Source organism: Cetorhinus maximus, chromosome 8 (assembly GCF_964194155.1).
Source record: "Cetorhinus maximus chromosome 8, sCetMax3.hap1.1, whole genome shotgun sequence".
NCBI lineage: Eukaryota > Metazoa > Chordata > Chondrichthyes > Lamniformes > Cetorhinidae > Cetorhinus > Cetorhinus maximus.
Window position 1 is genome coordinate 53514696 of NC_135886.1, and position 16549 is coordinate 53531244.

At 45.0% G+C, this 16549-nt stretch overlaps 1 protein-coding gene across 1 annotated transcript in view; it reads left to right on the top strand.

Moving 5' to 3' along the window:
• Positions 1-16549, top strand: part of LOC144683644 (uncharacterized) — a 220578-nt gene that overhangs the window by 123090 nt on the left and 80939 nt on the right. Inside the window, exons 35-36 of the mRNA XM_078546887.1 lie at positions 6714-6918; positions 7543-7727. Of these exons, the coding sequence (XP_078403013.1) occupies positions 6714-6918; positions 7543-7727 (390 nt within the window). The remainder of the gene's footprint in view (positions 1-6713; positions 6919-7542; positions 7728-16549) is intronic.

The window sequence follows — 16549 nt, forward strand, 5'->3', positions numbered from 1 at the left end:
AGAGGCTAGGAATTCCGAGATGAGTAACTCACTGCTTGACTCCCTAAATTATGTCCACCATGTACCAGGCACAAGTCAGGAGTGTGATGGAATAATCTCCACTTGCCTGGATAAGGGCAGCTCCAACAACACTCAAGAAGTTTAACACATCCAGGGCAAAGCAGCCCGCTTGATCGGCACCACATCCACAAACATTCACTCCTTCCATCACCGACGTACGGTAGCAGCAGTGTGTACCATCTACAAGATGCACTGCAGGAACTCACCAATGATCCATCTGGAAGGACAACGGCAGCAGATACATGGGAATGCCACGACCTGCAAGTTCCCCTCCAATCACTCCCCATCCTGACTTGGAAATATATCACCGTTCCTTCACTGTCACTGGGTTAAAATCCTGGAACTCTATCCCTAACAGCACTGTGGGTGTACGTACAGCACACGAACTGCAGCGGTTCAAGAAGGAAGCTCCCCACCACCTAGTCAAGGGCATTTAGGGATGGGCAATAAATGCAGCTTTAGCCAGCGAAGCCTACATCTCATGAAAGCATTTTTAAAAATTCAATAAATGTGTCCAGGAAGCCTTCTCCCTGTCACTGTCACTGACACTCTGTCCCTGTCTGTCTGATTCTTTGGTTTTATTACAGAGAGTGGGATCAATCTCTCGGCAGTGAGGGACGGTGTTCCGATGAAGCTGATCCACAGGTAATGAGGGATGGACACAGCAGGGAAAAGGGGATGAATCCAGTCACAGTCCATGTGTGTCTGAGGGTGAGATCTGGGACATGGATAGTAGCCAGAGGGAGAGCAGTGAGGGTTCATGTACCATCACTGGGTTCAGACAGTGTGCAGGGCCTGACTGCCAGGGATGGAGTCACGCTGACTGTGGATGAGAATTGGGATGGGGGAGCCGGGGAAATGATGTCAGAATCTTCCAAACTGATTCACAGTCACTCGGTGGGCGATGTGTCTGAGAGGAAGTTCACAGGAGACAGAACGTTTCTCCATTGCTCAAACATTATTTCCTTATTTAATGTTCGCTGTATTCAGGAGGTAATTGTGACAGGTATTTGTTTGCTGTTCGAGGACCATAGTTTTGGGTAAAGGCAAAATATTGCAGATGCTGGAAATATGAAACAAAAACAAAAAATGCTGGAAAAACTCAACAGGTCTGACAGCATCTGTGGAGAGAAAGACAGAGTTAATGTTTTGCGTCCATATGATTCTTCTTCAGAGCTAAAGAGAAGTAAAAATGTGATGAAATTGATACTGTTTAAGGGGGCTGGAGCAGGTGAAGCTGGATAGAAGGCCAGCGATAGGTGGGGGCAAAGGAGAGATTGTGAAAGATGTCACAAACAAAAGGACAAAGTGTTGTTAGTAGTGGTGATACTGGCTAAAGGAGGTGCTAATGGTGACATTAAGAGTGGAAAGCAGAATGTGATAATGGCCGGACCAGGGTAAGGTCTCTGGAAAGTGATAGACGGCCTGAGTGGGGGTGGGGTGGGGGGAGGGGATGGTGCTGGGAAAAAATATCGAAAAGGCTTAAAGCTGAGGATAAAACAATGAATAATAATGGAAATAAATTTTAAATATAATAATAGTGAAAGTAAGTGGAAAAACAAATAAAGAATAAGAACAATATATTAATGAATATAGAAAAATGAGCGATCAAAATGGAGTGAGGATGGAGGAGAGAGTTCATGACCTGAAATTGTTGAACTCAATGTTATGTCCGGAAGGCTGTAAAGTGCCTAGTCGGAAGATGAAGTGCTGTTCCTCCAGTTTGCGCTGAGCTTCACTGGAAGATTGCAGCAGGCCAAGGACGGACATGTGGGCATATGAAAGCAGGGTGGTGTGTTGAAATGGCAAGTGACAGGGAGGTCTGGGTCATGTTTGCGGACAGACTGAAGGTGTTCCGCAAAGTGGTCACCCAGTCTGCGTTTGGTCTCTCTAATGTAGAGGAGACCGCATTGGGAGCAGTGAATGCAGTAGACCAAATTGAAGGAGGTGCAAGTGAAGTGCTGCTTTATCTGAAAGGAGTGTTTGGGCCCTTGGACGATGAGGAGGGGGGAAGTAAAGGGGCAGGTGTTGCACCTTCTGCGATTGCATGGGAAGGTGCCATGGGAGGGGGCTGAGGTGTTGGGGGTGATGGAGGAGTGGACCAGGGATTCCCGGCGGGAATGGTCCCTACAGAATGCCAACAGTGGGGATGAAGGGAAGATGTGTTTGATGGTGGCATCATTCTAGAGTTGGCAGAAATAGCGGAGGATGATCCTTTGAACACAGAGGCTGGTGGGGTGATAAGTGAGGATAAGGGGGACTCTATCATGGTTCTGGGAGGGAGAGGACAGTGTGAGGGCAGAGGCACGGGAAATGGGTCGGACATTGTTGAGGGCCCTGTCAACCACAGTGGGTGGGAAACCTCGGTTAAGGAAGAAAGTTTTGGGTGTTTAGAGAGGGTGATGATTACGTTGAAAAATTTTTTCTCAATTTCTCTCTGAATTCTCCCTCAGTTCCAATCCTGACTGTTGGGTGTTGGGGTGTGAAATTGGGTGAGGGGATGAGATGCTGAATCCTGCAGCTCGTGAACACGTCAGTGATTCGATTCTGATGGAGAGGTGGAGAGAGAGAAAGGCTAGAAATGTGTGAATTTGAGAGAGAGAAAACTGACTGAGAGAGAGATGTTAGAGACAGAGAAAGATGGAGATGATTAGATGTAGTTTAGACTACATTTGATGAGAAGATTTACTGGTGATTGAACGTGGTCGCTTTGTGTGTTCCTCCCTCCCAGGTACAGGCGGAGCTTGTCTCTCTGCGCAGTAAACAGGACGAGGCCATCACTGATTTCGAGATGCTCAAACTGACCAATCAGCAGCTGGAGAATCAGCTGGAGCAGATCCAACAGGAGCTTCAGGACGCCCAGGATCGGCTGGTGGCTCAACAGGAGGAAGCTGCTCACCGAGAGGAGAAAGAAGGGTAAGAGATCCCCAGGAGGTGTTGTGTCTCATGGGGCATTTGATTATCTCAGTCATTCTCCATCCCTGTATCCTCCAATCCGATGTCACACACACATTTCCAGCTCCTTTCCCAGGACAGACATTATTTACTGCTTTGTCCTCCAATCTCTCTCACCCACAACACCATGGAGCACAAACTACAGCAAGTTGTGAATTGGAGGTTGAATTCCTGAATTCTCTCCCAGCAGTATTCCACAGGAAGAGTGATGGAGCATTCAACACATGGAGCCTCTTCACACATTCCATTCATTCATGGCTTCATCCAATAAGCTCTTGAGTTGAATTGATTTTGGGTTCCCTTCTCCCACTGGTATTGGAACCTCTTCCTCTACACTGAAAACAGATACAAAATCCTCATCTTACAAATCATTCATTTCCTTATTGCTCATCATAGTCTCACTTGTATCTGTCTATAATGGACCCACTTTCCCATCCTCACCACTCTCTTTCTTTTAATATAATCTGAAAACGTTTCCTGTTAGTTTGGATCTTCCTGGATAGTTGCTTTCTCTTTTCCTTTCCTGTCCCTCTTATTATTCACTCGATCCCTGTCTGGCTCTCTCAGTTTGCTGGATTTGCAGTTTCCTTGTGTCTGTGTTTATGTTTTCTTTTAGTTTAATCCTGTCTCTTACCTTGATTGTTGACCAGGGATAGTGAACTGCGCAAGTGGGGTTTTAGCTTTGGGTATATTCTGGTTTTCTATTCTGGAAAGAGCTCTTTAAATACTCCCCAATGTTTGTCTGTGGATTTCCCCATTAACACCCCCCCCAGTTTATTGTGGATTCTGAATATCCTATTCTTTCTAGGTTTGCCACTCTTAAATTGTAAACCTTGGCCCTTTTATCATTCCCCCACTGACTTATCCCCAAGGCTGATATCGAATACACACTTTTTACACCCACTACCTGTAAAGCGCCCTGACTGTCAGATTCATTGCCCTTTACTATTTGTTTCCCTGAGTCTATGTTCTTGATCTCAGCTCATTTCGATTCCTCCTCTCCACCCTCAATGACCCATTCGGACAATTTCTGGATCATGCTCCATTTTTGGTCAACATTAAACTCCTTCTTTCGTTGAGTGGCCCAACGCTGTGATTGTTCTATATCCATTTATATTGTCGATCGCACAGAATTGCAGCAGGAATTACAATGCATGAATGAGGCTGTTCGGCCCATCCAGTCTGTGATCATGTTTTTACTTGACTTGAGCTGTGACCTCAATCCCATTTTCCAGGACCAATCACATATCCCTTTACCCTCTGTTGCTATCTATCTCTTCCATCCTTTCATAACATTCAAAACCTTTTGTAGTAATTATAATTTTGGGAAATGTGGGACTATAGCTTTAAGAATAATCCTGTGGTGTAAGATCACATGATCTGTGTTAAGCAATGTATTCACAGTGCGCGGAACCTCTAGGAGAGAGTTCTTCTTTAGTTATAGAGTTTGATGCAAACATGTAGTTGCTGCTCCTGTTTTGTAAATAGAGTTAAATGTTTCCACCAAGAAAAATTGTCTGAAGATCAACTCTAACAAACTGGCAACGAGGATAAATCTGATCTGGTGATGTACCTCGCCCAGCGATTGTTTCTACAGTAGTTAAAAAGAAAAGATATACTCATCTGAGATGCTGAAGTTTGGCATAATTGATCCCTTTGAGCCAGCCACAGACAATTGGTCTCAATATATAGAATGTTTAGCATTCTTCTTTCAAGCAAACAATATCACAGAGGTGGAAAAGGGGAGAGCTATTCTCCTGAGTATTTCGGGGAGCAAGACCTACAGTTTAATTTGAAGCTTGTTGGACCCCAGTGCCCCAGATTTAAAGGCTTTCAGTGAATTCGTAGACCTCGTTCAGGGACATTTTCAACTCAAGTCCTCAGTCACAATGCAGAGTTTCAGGTTCAGTTCATGGATTAGAGCCCCAGGGGAGAAAATTGCTACCTACGTGGTGAAATTAAAACACTAACGTAATATTGTGATTTCGTTGAAACCCTGAATGACATGCTCAGAGATTGTATGGTCTGTGGTGTGCAGGAAGACACTATTCAGTTAAGATTGCTGACTGAAGTGAATCTTGATTTTGAGAAAGCGTTAGAAATGGTGCTAGCGATGGAAAGCGCTGTGAGGGATTCACAAGCAATTCAAGAGGCATAAGGTGGTGCCATTCTCCTAGTTGGGCGGGAACAGTCAGCCGAAAGTGGCAGGAAAAGCCTGGACTGTGCTGCAAAGTGGGAAACAGCCCCCACTAATTGAAAAATAAGAGGAAACCGCTTAGCAACTAAATTAAAAAATAACTATTATCAACGTGGAAATAATGTTTCTGAGGTAAAGTCTCCAACGTCCGGCACTACTATAGAAAAGCTATGCTAGAGCTTCACCAGCAACGTATTGCTAGAGGTAATCGTCTCAGATAATGGTACTGCATTTACGAGCACTGAGTTCAAATGATTTGTCAGCCTAAAGGGTATTAACCATGTGCAGACTTCATCGTACCATCCGTCAAGCGGACTGGCAGAAAGAGCAGTACAAACTTTTAAGGTGGGAACGAAAAAGTTAAGAGGTGATTTGTTGGAGACCACACTTGCTCGTTTCCTATTTCACTGCAGAACAACCCCAGCCACCACCCCCACACTACAACAGGAGCAACGCCTGCAGAGTTATTGATGAGGCTCCCTCTTAGTACAAGACTAAGCCTAACGCTTCCCAATTTGGAGGGGAAGGTGGAGAAAAGTCAAGGGAACCAAAAAGTGACTCATGATTTGCACAGTCATGAGCGACAATTTCCTATTGGAGAAGCAGTATATATAAAGAATTTCAGGGGGTGACCAAAGTGGTTACCTGGTAAAGTAAGCTCTGTGAACGGACCATTGTCGTAGCACATGGAAGTGCAGGGCCGGATCACCTGTAAGCATGTGGATCATTTAAGAAGAAGGGAGATACCCCAACAAAATGATGTTCCACCTGTAACAATTGCTGAACCTGTGGTTCCTGTTGAAGCTGCTCAACCAAGGACAGACACGCCCAATGTCACTGTCGGAGTGGAAGACACTGAACTGCCTGTGCCTAATGAGGTACTTGATGTTAATGTGGTTCCAGAGAATGTGTTTCCTACAAAAGAATCGGAAGTTTTGGAACTGTGACATTCCACATGGATCAGGAAACCACCTGAAAGACTGAACTTGTAATTTCATGACCTGTGTAAATATTGTAATGTCACGAGATAAATATCCTTGTTAATACAAAATGTGCAGAAAAGTTAAAGTGGGAGGAATGTAGAAATTATAGTTTTGATAAACATAGGACTGTAGCTTTAAGAATAATCCTGTGTTGTAAGATCACATAATCTTTATAAACCAGTGTGCTTCCATGAAGAAAAGTTGTGTGAAGATCAGCTCTATAACACCTTTCTATCGAATCACCCTGAATCTGCTCGGTTCTGAATAAAACTGCCCCATTTTTCCAAGTCATCCTGTGTATCTTTCGGAATAAACAGCAGCCCTAGTCAATCTTTCTCTCTATTCTCTTGTTTGCTCCACATCTTTCCGAAAATTCAAAGTTTACTATCTCCCTGAGGCACTCATCCCTCCCTCCCTCCTAGTTACTGTACTTAATACCAACAGCAATCGCTCTATTACAGTCACTCCTGTTGAACACAAAGTAATGCTCTTCTCCCTCTGTCGCTCCTGCTCCACAGACTTCAGAGAACTCGCTCTATCCGACGTCGTGTGACACACAAGACCTCGGGCAAAGCAGCCCCCCTGGGAGAGGATCCTGGGCTCTCTCACCTGATGGTTGAAGGTCAGGATGTGACCATGTCGACAGGCGATGATGGAGATGGAGTCCATGAGGAAACAGAAGCAACTTCAGCAAGAGACGGAGCAGCAGAGACAATCAAAGAGGTAGCTGGGCCTAGGAACCAGGCTTCTCCACTGTTAGTGCAGCAGGAAGGCCTCAGTCCTGCAGCAAGTGGTTCACCCATTGCTGCCATTCTCCACAGAGATACTCGGATCACTTCATAAACCAGAAGAACAAAGGGTCCCGGCCAGACTCGAACCCCTGTGGATCAGAGATAGACTGTCGCCTGGTTTATGTCTTACCCTGTGTCGGCCACGCCAAAAAAAATAATTGGTGAAGTCCAATGGACAGAATGGGTGATACTTGGATAATGACCTTTAGTTTCCCAATTTTCCTCATTAGATTCTGGGAAGTGGGATCGGTTTGGAAATTGGGTGGGGAAGTAACCTACTGGGTTCTGCAGAATGGCAGCACTTTTGGGATTGGAGACTGATGGGGAGGGCGGGGTGGTTAAAAGAGACGGAAGAAAACAGAGAGAGAGAGAAAGGTTCCGATCAATGTTAGTTTGATGTGAGAGAAGGAAAGAGCAGGAGGGAGGAGAAAGAGACACAGAGATAGAGACTGAGCTGGGTGAGAGTTTGAGAAAGGTGGTTTACAATGCACTTTTTTGAACATTTCCTTTTCATTGATTATTGAAAGCGGTCGCTTTGTGTGTTCCTCCCTCCCAGGTACAGGCGGAGCTTGTGTCTCTGCGCAGTAAACAGGACGAGGCCATCACTGAGATCAAGATGCTCAAACTGACCAATCAGCAGCTGGAGAGTCGGCTGGAGCAGATCCAACAGGAGCTTCAGGAGGCCCAAGATCGGCTGGTGGCTCAACAGGAGGAAGCAGCTCACCGAGAGGAGAAAGAAGGGTAAGAGATCCCCAGGAGGTGTTGTGTCCCATGGGGCATTTGATCATCTCAGTCATTCTCCATCCCTGTATCCTCCAATCCGATGTCACACACACATTTCCAGCTCCTTTCTCAGGACACACATTATTTACTGCTTTGTCTTCCAATCTCTCTCACCCACAACACCATGGAGCACAAACTATAGCAAGTTGTGAATTGGAGGTTGAATTCCTGAATTCTCTCCCAGCAGTATTCCACAGGAAGAGTGATGGAGCATTCAACACATGGAGCCTCTTCACACATTCCATTCATTCATGGCTTCATCCAATAAGTTCTTCAATTGAATTGATTTTGGGTTCCCTTCTCCCACTGGTATTGGAACCTCTTCCTCTGCACTGAAAACAGATACAAAATCTTCACTTTATACCTGACAGCCCACACAGTGTGTGCATAAGAACGTTTGAATTGAGAGCAAGAGTAGGCCATTCATCCCCTCCTGACTGGTCTCCTCCATTCAATATGATCATGGATAAGCTAATCTTTAAGTCAACTGCTGACCTAACTTGGTTTGTCCTACATGTGACTCCAGGCCGACAGCAATGTGGTTAACTCTTAACTCCCCTCTGAAAGGGGCTAGCAAGCCACACAGCCATACCAAAACCACGCCATAAATGCCAAAAAAGAATAAAAGCAGATGCACCACCCAGCATCGACCTAGGCACTGGAAACAACAAATTCACACCCAGCCCAGCCAACCCTGCAAAGTTCTCCTTACTACCACCTGGGGATTTGTGCCAAAATTGTGAGAGCTGTGTCACAGTGTAATCAGACAACAGGCTAATATTTCATAGTCACTGAATGATACCTTACAGCCAATGTCCCAGACACCACCATCACCACCCCTGGGTGTGTCTTGTCCCACCGGAAGGAGAAACCCACCTGAAGTGGCGACACAGTGATATACAGTCAGGAAGAAATTGCTGTGGGAGTCCTCAACATTGACTCTGGATCCCATGCAGTCTCATGGAATCAGGTTAAACATGGGCATGGAAACCTCTGACTGATTACCACCTGCAGCTTACCAAGCACCCCAATCCCCACTTCCACCCCAACCACTACCCCTGCCTCTCAGTTGCTTCCTCTGTCTTGAACACCTATTAGAAGAAGTGCTGAGGGTGGCAAGGACACATAATTTATTCTGTGTGGGGGGGCTTTAATGTCCATCACCAAGAATGGCTCGATAGCGCCACTATTGACCTAGATAGCCAAGTCCTGAAGGATATCGCTGCTAGACTGGGACTGCAGCAGGTGACGAGGCAACCAACAAGAGTAAAAAACCTCCTCTACCTTGTCCTCAATGATCTACTTATCACTGCTGCATCTGTCGGTGACAGTATTAGTAAGAGTTCAGTTTTAAGGGGAAAAATGTGTGTCTAAGTGTGTGTTTTAAACCAAAATGAAAGTAATTATAAGTGTGTGAAGGCAAAGGTACCTAAAATGACCTGGGAAATTAGATTAACAGGTAATTCAGTAGAGATACAGTGGCAGAAATTTAACAAGATGGTTAATAACTCTCAGCAAGGATTCATCCCAGTGAGAAATAAAAACTCCAGAAGAAAAATGCATCATTTGTGGCTAAATCGGGAAATTAAGAATAGAATCAGATTGAAAGAAATACTGTACAATTCAGTGAAGATTGGTAGTGGGTCAGAAAATTGGACAGATTTTATGAAAATGACCAAAGAAATTATAAAGAGGGAGAAGGCAGAGCATGAGAGAAAGCTGGCTAGAAATATAAAAACAAATTGCAAGAATTTCTATAAGTATTTAAATCAGAAAAGAGTAACTAAAGCTCATGTTAATCCTCTAGAGAGAGAGAGAGAGAGAGAGAGTCTGGGGTATTGATAATGGAAAACAAGGAAATGGCAGAGGTGTTGAACAGATATTTTGTGTCTGTCTTCACTGTGGGAGACTTAGAAAACATCCCAAAGATACTTGAAAATCAAGGTGAATTGGAAGGAGGAACTTAAAACAATCACCGGCGCAAGAGAAAAGGTGCTGGGAAAACGATTAGACATAAAGTCTGACCAGGCGCCAGGGCCTGATGACCTGAACCTTAGGGTTTTAAAAGAAATAGCTGCAGAGATAGTAGATGCATTGGTTATAATCTTCCAAAATTCCTTAGATTCTGGAAGTGTCCCAGCAGATTGGAAAGTAGCTAATGTAAAACCTTTATTCAAGAACGGAGGGAGACAGAAAGTAGGAAACTGTAGGCCAGTTAGCCTAGTATCACATTGGGCAATTATTCAAATACATTATTAAGAAGGTTATAGCCGGATATTTAGAAAATCAAAATGTGATCAGGTGGAGCCAATATAATTTTATGAAAGGGAAATCATGTTTAACTAATCTATTAGAATTCTTTGAGGAAGTTAAAGCAATGTGGATAAAGGGGAACCTATAGATGTGGTGTACTTTGATTTCCAAATGGCACTTGAAAAGATGCCACATCAAAGATTACTACACAATAGAAGAGTTCATCGTGTCACAGGTAACATATGGATAAACGATTGGTTTATGCACAGGGAAGAGAGAGTGGGGATAAATTGATCTTTTTCGGGTTGGCAAGCTGTAACTAGTGGAGTGCCACAGAAATCAGTGCTGGCTTACCTCATATTGAGAATGTATATCAATGACTTGGATGAAGGGACCAAATGTATGGTTGCTAAATTTGCCAATGACACCAAGGTCGGTGGGAAAATACATTGTGAAGAGGAGGTAGAGAGTCTATGATGGGATACAGACAGGTTAAGTGAGTGGGCAAAAAATTGGCAGATGGAATATAACGTGAGAAAATGTGAACTTGTTCACTTTGGCAGGAAGAATAGAAACGCAGCGTATTATTTAAATGGGGAGAAATTGCAGAACTCTGCAGTACAGAGGGAACTGGGTGTCCTGGCGCATGAATTACAAAAAGTTAGTATGGAAATGGAATGTTGTTGTTTATTGCAAGGGGAATGGATTATTAAAATCGGGATGTTTTACTGCAGCTGTACAAGGCCTTGGTGAGACCACATCTGGAATACTGTGTGCAGTTTTGATCTTCTTATTTTGAGAAAAAATATATAATTGTGTTAGAAGCAGTTCAGAGAAAGTTCACTCAACTCAATCCTGGGATGAAGGGCTAATCTTATGAAGAAAGGCTGAACAGGTTGGGCCTATACCCATTGGAGTTTAGAAAAATTAAAGGTGATCATATTGAAACATATAAGATCCCGAGGGGATTTGATAGGGTTATACTGGGAGGATGTTTCCTCTTGTGGGGGTATCTAGGGGACACAGTTTAAGAATGAGGTTTCCCATTTAAGATGGAGATGAGGAGAAATTCTTTATCAAAGAGAGTCGTCTGTGGAATTCTCTTCCTCAGAAGGCAATGGAGACTGGGTCATTGAAATTGTTCAAGTCTGAGTTAGACAGATGTTTGATAGCCAAGGGAGTCAAGGGTTATGGGGGCGCAGACAAGAAAGTGGAGTAGAGACCACAACCAAGCTAGCCATGATCTTATCGGTAATGGTGGAGCAGGCTCAAAGGCTGTATGGCCTACTCCTGCTCCTATGTTCCTATTTTTCTCTGTAGGAGTAATTACTGCATGGTCCTGTCCTCAAGGTGAGGATACCCTCCATCGTGTTGTGCAGCACTACCATTGTGCTAAATGGCATAGATTCAGATCAGATCTTGCAGCTCAAAACTGGGCATCCAAGAGGCGCTGTGGGCTGCCAGCAGCAGCAGAATTATATGCAGCCACAATCTGTAATCTCAAGGCCCGGCATATCAGCCACTCTACCATTACCATCAAGCTGGGGGATCAACCCTGGTTCAATGAAGAGTGAAGGAGGGCATGCCAGGAGCAGCACCAGGCATACCTAAAAATGGGGTGTCAACCTGGTGAAGCTACAACACAGGACAACTTGCATGACAAACACCAAAGCAGCATGCAATAGACAGAGTTAAGCGATCCCACAACCAACGGATCAGATCAAAGCTTTGCAGTCCTGCCACATCCCGTCGTGAATGATGGTGGACAATTAAAAAACTTGCTGGAGGAGGAGGCACCACAAATATCCCCATCCTCAATGATGGGGGAGCCCAACAATAGCCTTTGCAGTATCCAGTACTTTCAGACATTTCTTAATGTCACATGAACAAATCGAGTTGGTGAAGACTGGCAACTGTGATGCTGGGGACCTCTGGAAGAGGTTGAGATGGATCATCCACTCGGCACTTCTGGCTGAAGATTGTTGCAAAAAGACAAATTTGAAGCATTTGCTACAATCTTCAGCCAGAAATGCCGAGTGGATGATCAATCTCAGCCTCCTCCGAAGATCCCCAGCATCACAGATGCCAGTGTTCATTAATTCGATTTACTCTACGTGAGATCAAGAAACCCCTGAAGGCACTGGATACTACAAAAGTTTATGGGCCCTATGGCAATAGTACCCCAGAACAAGTACTCCAGAGTACCTGTGCTGCATACTTAGCTGCGCCGTGAGCCAAGCTGTTCCAGCTACATCATTGGCAACTACCCGACAATGTGGAAAATTGCCCATGTATGTCGATTCCATGAAAAGCAGGACAGATCCAACCCGGCCAGTTACTGCCTAATCAGTCTACTCTCGATCATCAGTAAAGTGATGGAAAGTGTTGTCAACAGTGCTATCAGGAATAACCTGCTCACTGACGCTCAGTTTGGGTTCCGCCAGGGCCACTCAGCTCCTGACCTCATTACAGCCTTGGTTCAAACATTTTCAAAGAGCTGAACCCAAGAAGTGAGACGAGAGTGACTGCCCTTGACATCAAGGTAGCATTTGATCAAGTGTGACATCAAGGAGCACTGGCAAAATTGAAGTCAATGGGAATCAGAGGCGAAACTCTCCACATTGGAATCATACCCAGCACAAAGGAAGATGATTGTGGTTGTTGGAGGCCAATCATCTCATTCCCATGACACCACTGCAGGAGTTCCACAGGCCCAATGATCTTCAGTTGTTTCATCAATGATCTTCCTTCCCTCATAAGGTCAGAAGTGGGGATGTTTGCTGATGATTGCACAATGTTCAGCACCATTCACGACTTCTCAGATAATGAAGCCCTCCATGTCCACTCAAGCTTGGGCTGCAAAGAGGCAAGTAACATTTGTGGCACACGACTGCCAGGCAATGACCATCTTCAACAAGAGGGAATCTAACCATCACCCCTTGACATTCAATGGCATTATAACATTTAATCCAACACCGTGATCATCCTTGGGTTTCCACTGACCAGAAACTGAACTGGACTAGCCATATAAATACTGTGACTGCAACAGCAGATCAGAGGTTGGTAATCCTGCAACGAGTAACTCAACTCCTGACTCCCCAAATCCTGTCCCCTATCTATGAGGCACAAGACAGGAGTGCGATGGAATACTCTCCGTTTGCCTGGATGAGTGCAGCTTGAACAATGCTCAATAAGATCGACAAGATCCAGGAGAAAGCAGCGGCCTTGACCGGTGCCCCATTCATCAACATAAACATTCACTCCTTCCACCACCAACACACAGTGGCAGCAGTGTGTACCATTTACAAGATGCACTGCAGGAATTCACCAGTGATCCTTCCAAACCCACATCTAGAAGGACAAGGGCAGCAGATAAGTGGGAACACCACCATCTGGAAGTTCCCCACCAATCACTCCCCACCCTGACTTAGAAATATATCGTCGTTTCTTCACTGTCGCTGGGTCAAAGTCCTAGAACTCCCTCCCTAACAGCACTGTGGGTGTACCTACACCACATGGACTGCAGCGGTTCAAGAAGGCAGCTCACCACAACCTTCTCAAGGGCAATTAGGGATGGGCAATAAATGTTGGCCCAGCCAGCGAAGCCCATGAAAGTATTTTTTAAAAATTCAATTAATGTCTCCAGGAAGCCTTTTCTCTGTCACTGTCACTGACACTCTCTCCCTGTCTGTCTGATTCTTTGGTTTTATTACAGAGAGCGGGATCAATCTCTCGGCAGTGAGGGACAGCGTTCCGATGAAGCTGATCCACAGGTAATGAGGGATGGACACAGCAGGGAAAAGGGGATGAATTCAGTCACAATCCGTGTGTGTATGAGGGTGAGATCTTGGGCATGCATAGTAGCCAGAGGGAGAGCAGTGAGGGTTCATGTACCATCACTGGGTTCAGACAGTGGGCAGGGCCTGACTGCCAGGGATGGAGTCACACTAACTGTGGATGAGAATCGGGATGGGGGAGCCGGGGAAATGATGGCAGAATCTTCCAAACTGATTCACAGTCACTCGGTGGGTGATGTGTCTGAGAGGAAGTTCACAGGAGACAGAATAGGTCACATTTGCTCAAACATTTTTCCCTTATTTAATGTTCCCTGTATTCAGGAGGTAATTGCGACAGGTTTTCAGTTACTGTCCGAAGGTCACATTTTGCAAAGGGTGGGGACTGAGGTGAAAGTGTTTGAGGTGATTGAGGTGAAGTCAGTTTCTCTCTGAATTCTCTCTCATTTGCCATCCTAACTGTTGGGTGTTGGGGTATGAAATTGGGTGAGGGGATGAGATGCTGAATCCTGCAGCTCATGCACACGTCGGTGATTCGATTCTGATGGAGAGGTGGAGAGAGAGAAAGGCTGGAAATGTGTGAATGTGAGAGAGGGAAAACAGACTGAGAGAGAGATGTTAGAGACAGAGAGAGATGGAGATAAATAGAGATAAAGACAAAAAGCTACTGCGGATGCTGGAAATCCAAAACAAAAACAGAATTACCTGGAAAAACTCAGCAGGTCTGGCAGCATCGGTGGAGAAGAAATCAGTTAACGTTTCGAGTCTTCATGACCCTTCAGCAGAACTGAGTATAGTTAGGAGAAAGATGAAATATAAGCTGGTCTAAGGTGGGGGGGTGGGGGGAGAGAGAAGTTGAGGGTGGGGTGGTTGTAGGGACAAGCAAGCAGTGATAGGAGCAGATAATCAAAAGATGTCACAGACAAAAGGATCAAGGAGGTGTTGAAGGTGGTGATATTGTCTAAGAAAGGTGCTAAATAAGAATGGAAGACAGGATTCTCAAGGTACAGCTCTAGTGGGGGTGGGGTGGAAAGACTAAGAAAGTTTTAGTTTTAGATTTAAAAATAATGGAAATAGGTGGGAAAAGAAGAATCTATATAAATTATTGAAAAAAAAGTTTGGGGGGGGGGTCAGAAACGGGGTGGGGATGGGGGGAGGGGGAGTTTAAGATCTAAATTTGTTGAATTCAATATTCAACACGGATAAATAGAGGTGGTTTAGAGTACATTTGATGAGAAGGTTTACTGGTGATTGAACGTGGTCTCTTTGTGTGTTCCTCCCTCCCAGGTACAGGCGGAGCTTGTCTCTCTGCGCAGTAAACAGGACGAGGCCATTACTGAGATCGAGATGCTGAACCTGACCAATCAGCAGCTGGAGAGTCAGCTGGAGCAGATCCAACAGGTGCGTCAGGAGGCCCAGGATCGGCTGGTGGCTCAACAGGAGGAAGCTGCTCACCGAGAGGAGAAAGAAGGGTAAGAGATCCCCAGGAGGTGTTGTGTCCCATGGGGCATTTGATCATCTCAGTCATTCTCCATCCCTGTATCCTCCAATCCGATGGCGCACACACATTTCCAGCTCCTTTCCCAGGACACACATTATTAACTGCTTTGTCCTCCAATCTCTCTCACCCACAACAGCATGGAGCACAAACTACAGCAAGTTATGAATTGGAGGTTGAATTCTTGCATTCTCTCCCAGTAGTATTCCACAGGAAGAGTGATGGAGCATTCAACACATGGAGCCTCTTTACACATTCCATTCATTCATGGCTTCATCCAATAAGTTCTTCAATTGAACTGATTTTGGGTTTCCTTCTCCCACTGGTATTGGAACCTCTTCCTCTGCACTGAAAACAGATACAGAATCCTCATCTTACATCTGACAGCCCACACACTGTGTGCATAAGAACATTCGAATTGAGAGCAGGAGTAGGTCATTCGGCCCCTCCTGACTGCCCTCCCCCATTCAATATCATAGATGTGCTGATCTTCAATTCAACTCCAGTTGCTGCCCTGATCCTCATAACCTTTGATTCCTCAATAATTCAAAAATTTAACCCGGCCTTGAATATGTTCAGTGACCCAGCTTCCACTGCTCTGTAGTGTAGAGAATTCTAATGATTCACCACCATCTGAGAGATAAAATTCCCCCTCGTCTCCTTAAATAGATGACACCTTATTCTGAAACCATGACCCTTAGTTCTAGATTTCCCCATGAGCGGAACCATTGTCTCATCATCTACCTTGTCGAGGTCCCTCAGAACCTTATATGCTTCAATACGATCACCTCTCTTCTCAGCTCCAATGAGTATAGGGCCAACCTCTCAACCTTCCCTTTTAGACAACCCCTTCAGCCCAGGAATAGTCGACCTTCCCTGAACTGCCTCCGATGGAGGTATAACTCTCCTTAATTACAGAAACCAACACTGCATGCATTATTCGAGGTGCGGTCTCACCTTTGCTCTCTACAGCTGTAGCAAGACATGTCTACTTTAGCTAGTCCCAGTAATGGTGAAACTATCATTGATTGTCATAATAACACATCTGGTTCTCTAATATCGCTTAGAGAAGGAAATCTGCCATCCTGACTTGGGCTGGCCTATGTGTGATTCCAGACCCACAGCAATGTGGTTAACTCTTAACTTCCCTCTGAAAGGGTCTACCAAGCCACTCAGTTGTACCAAAGCACTTCAGAAAAGTCAAAAAGGATAAAACTGGATGGACCACCCAGCAT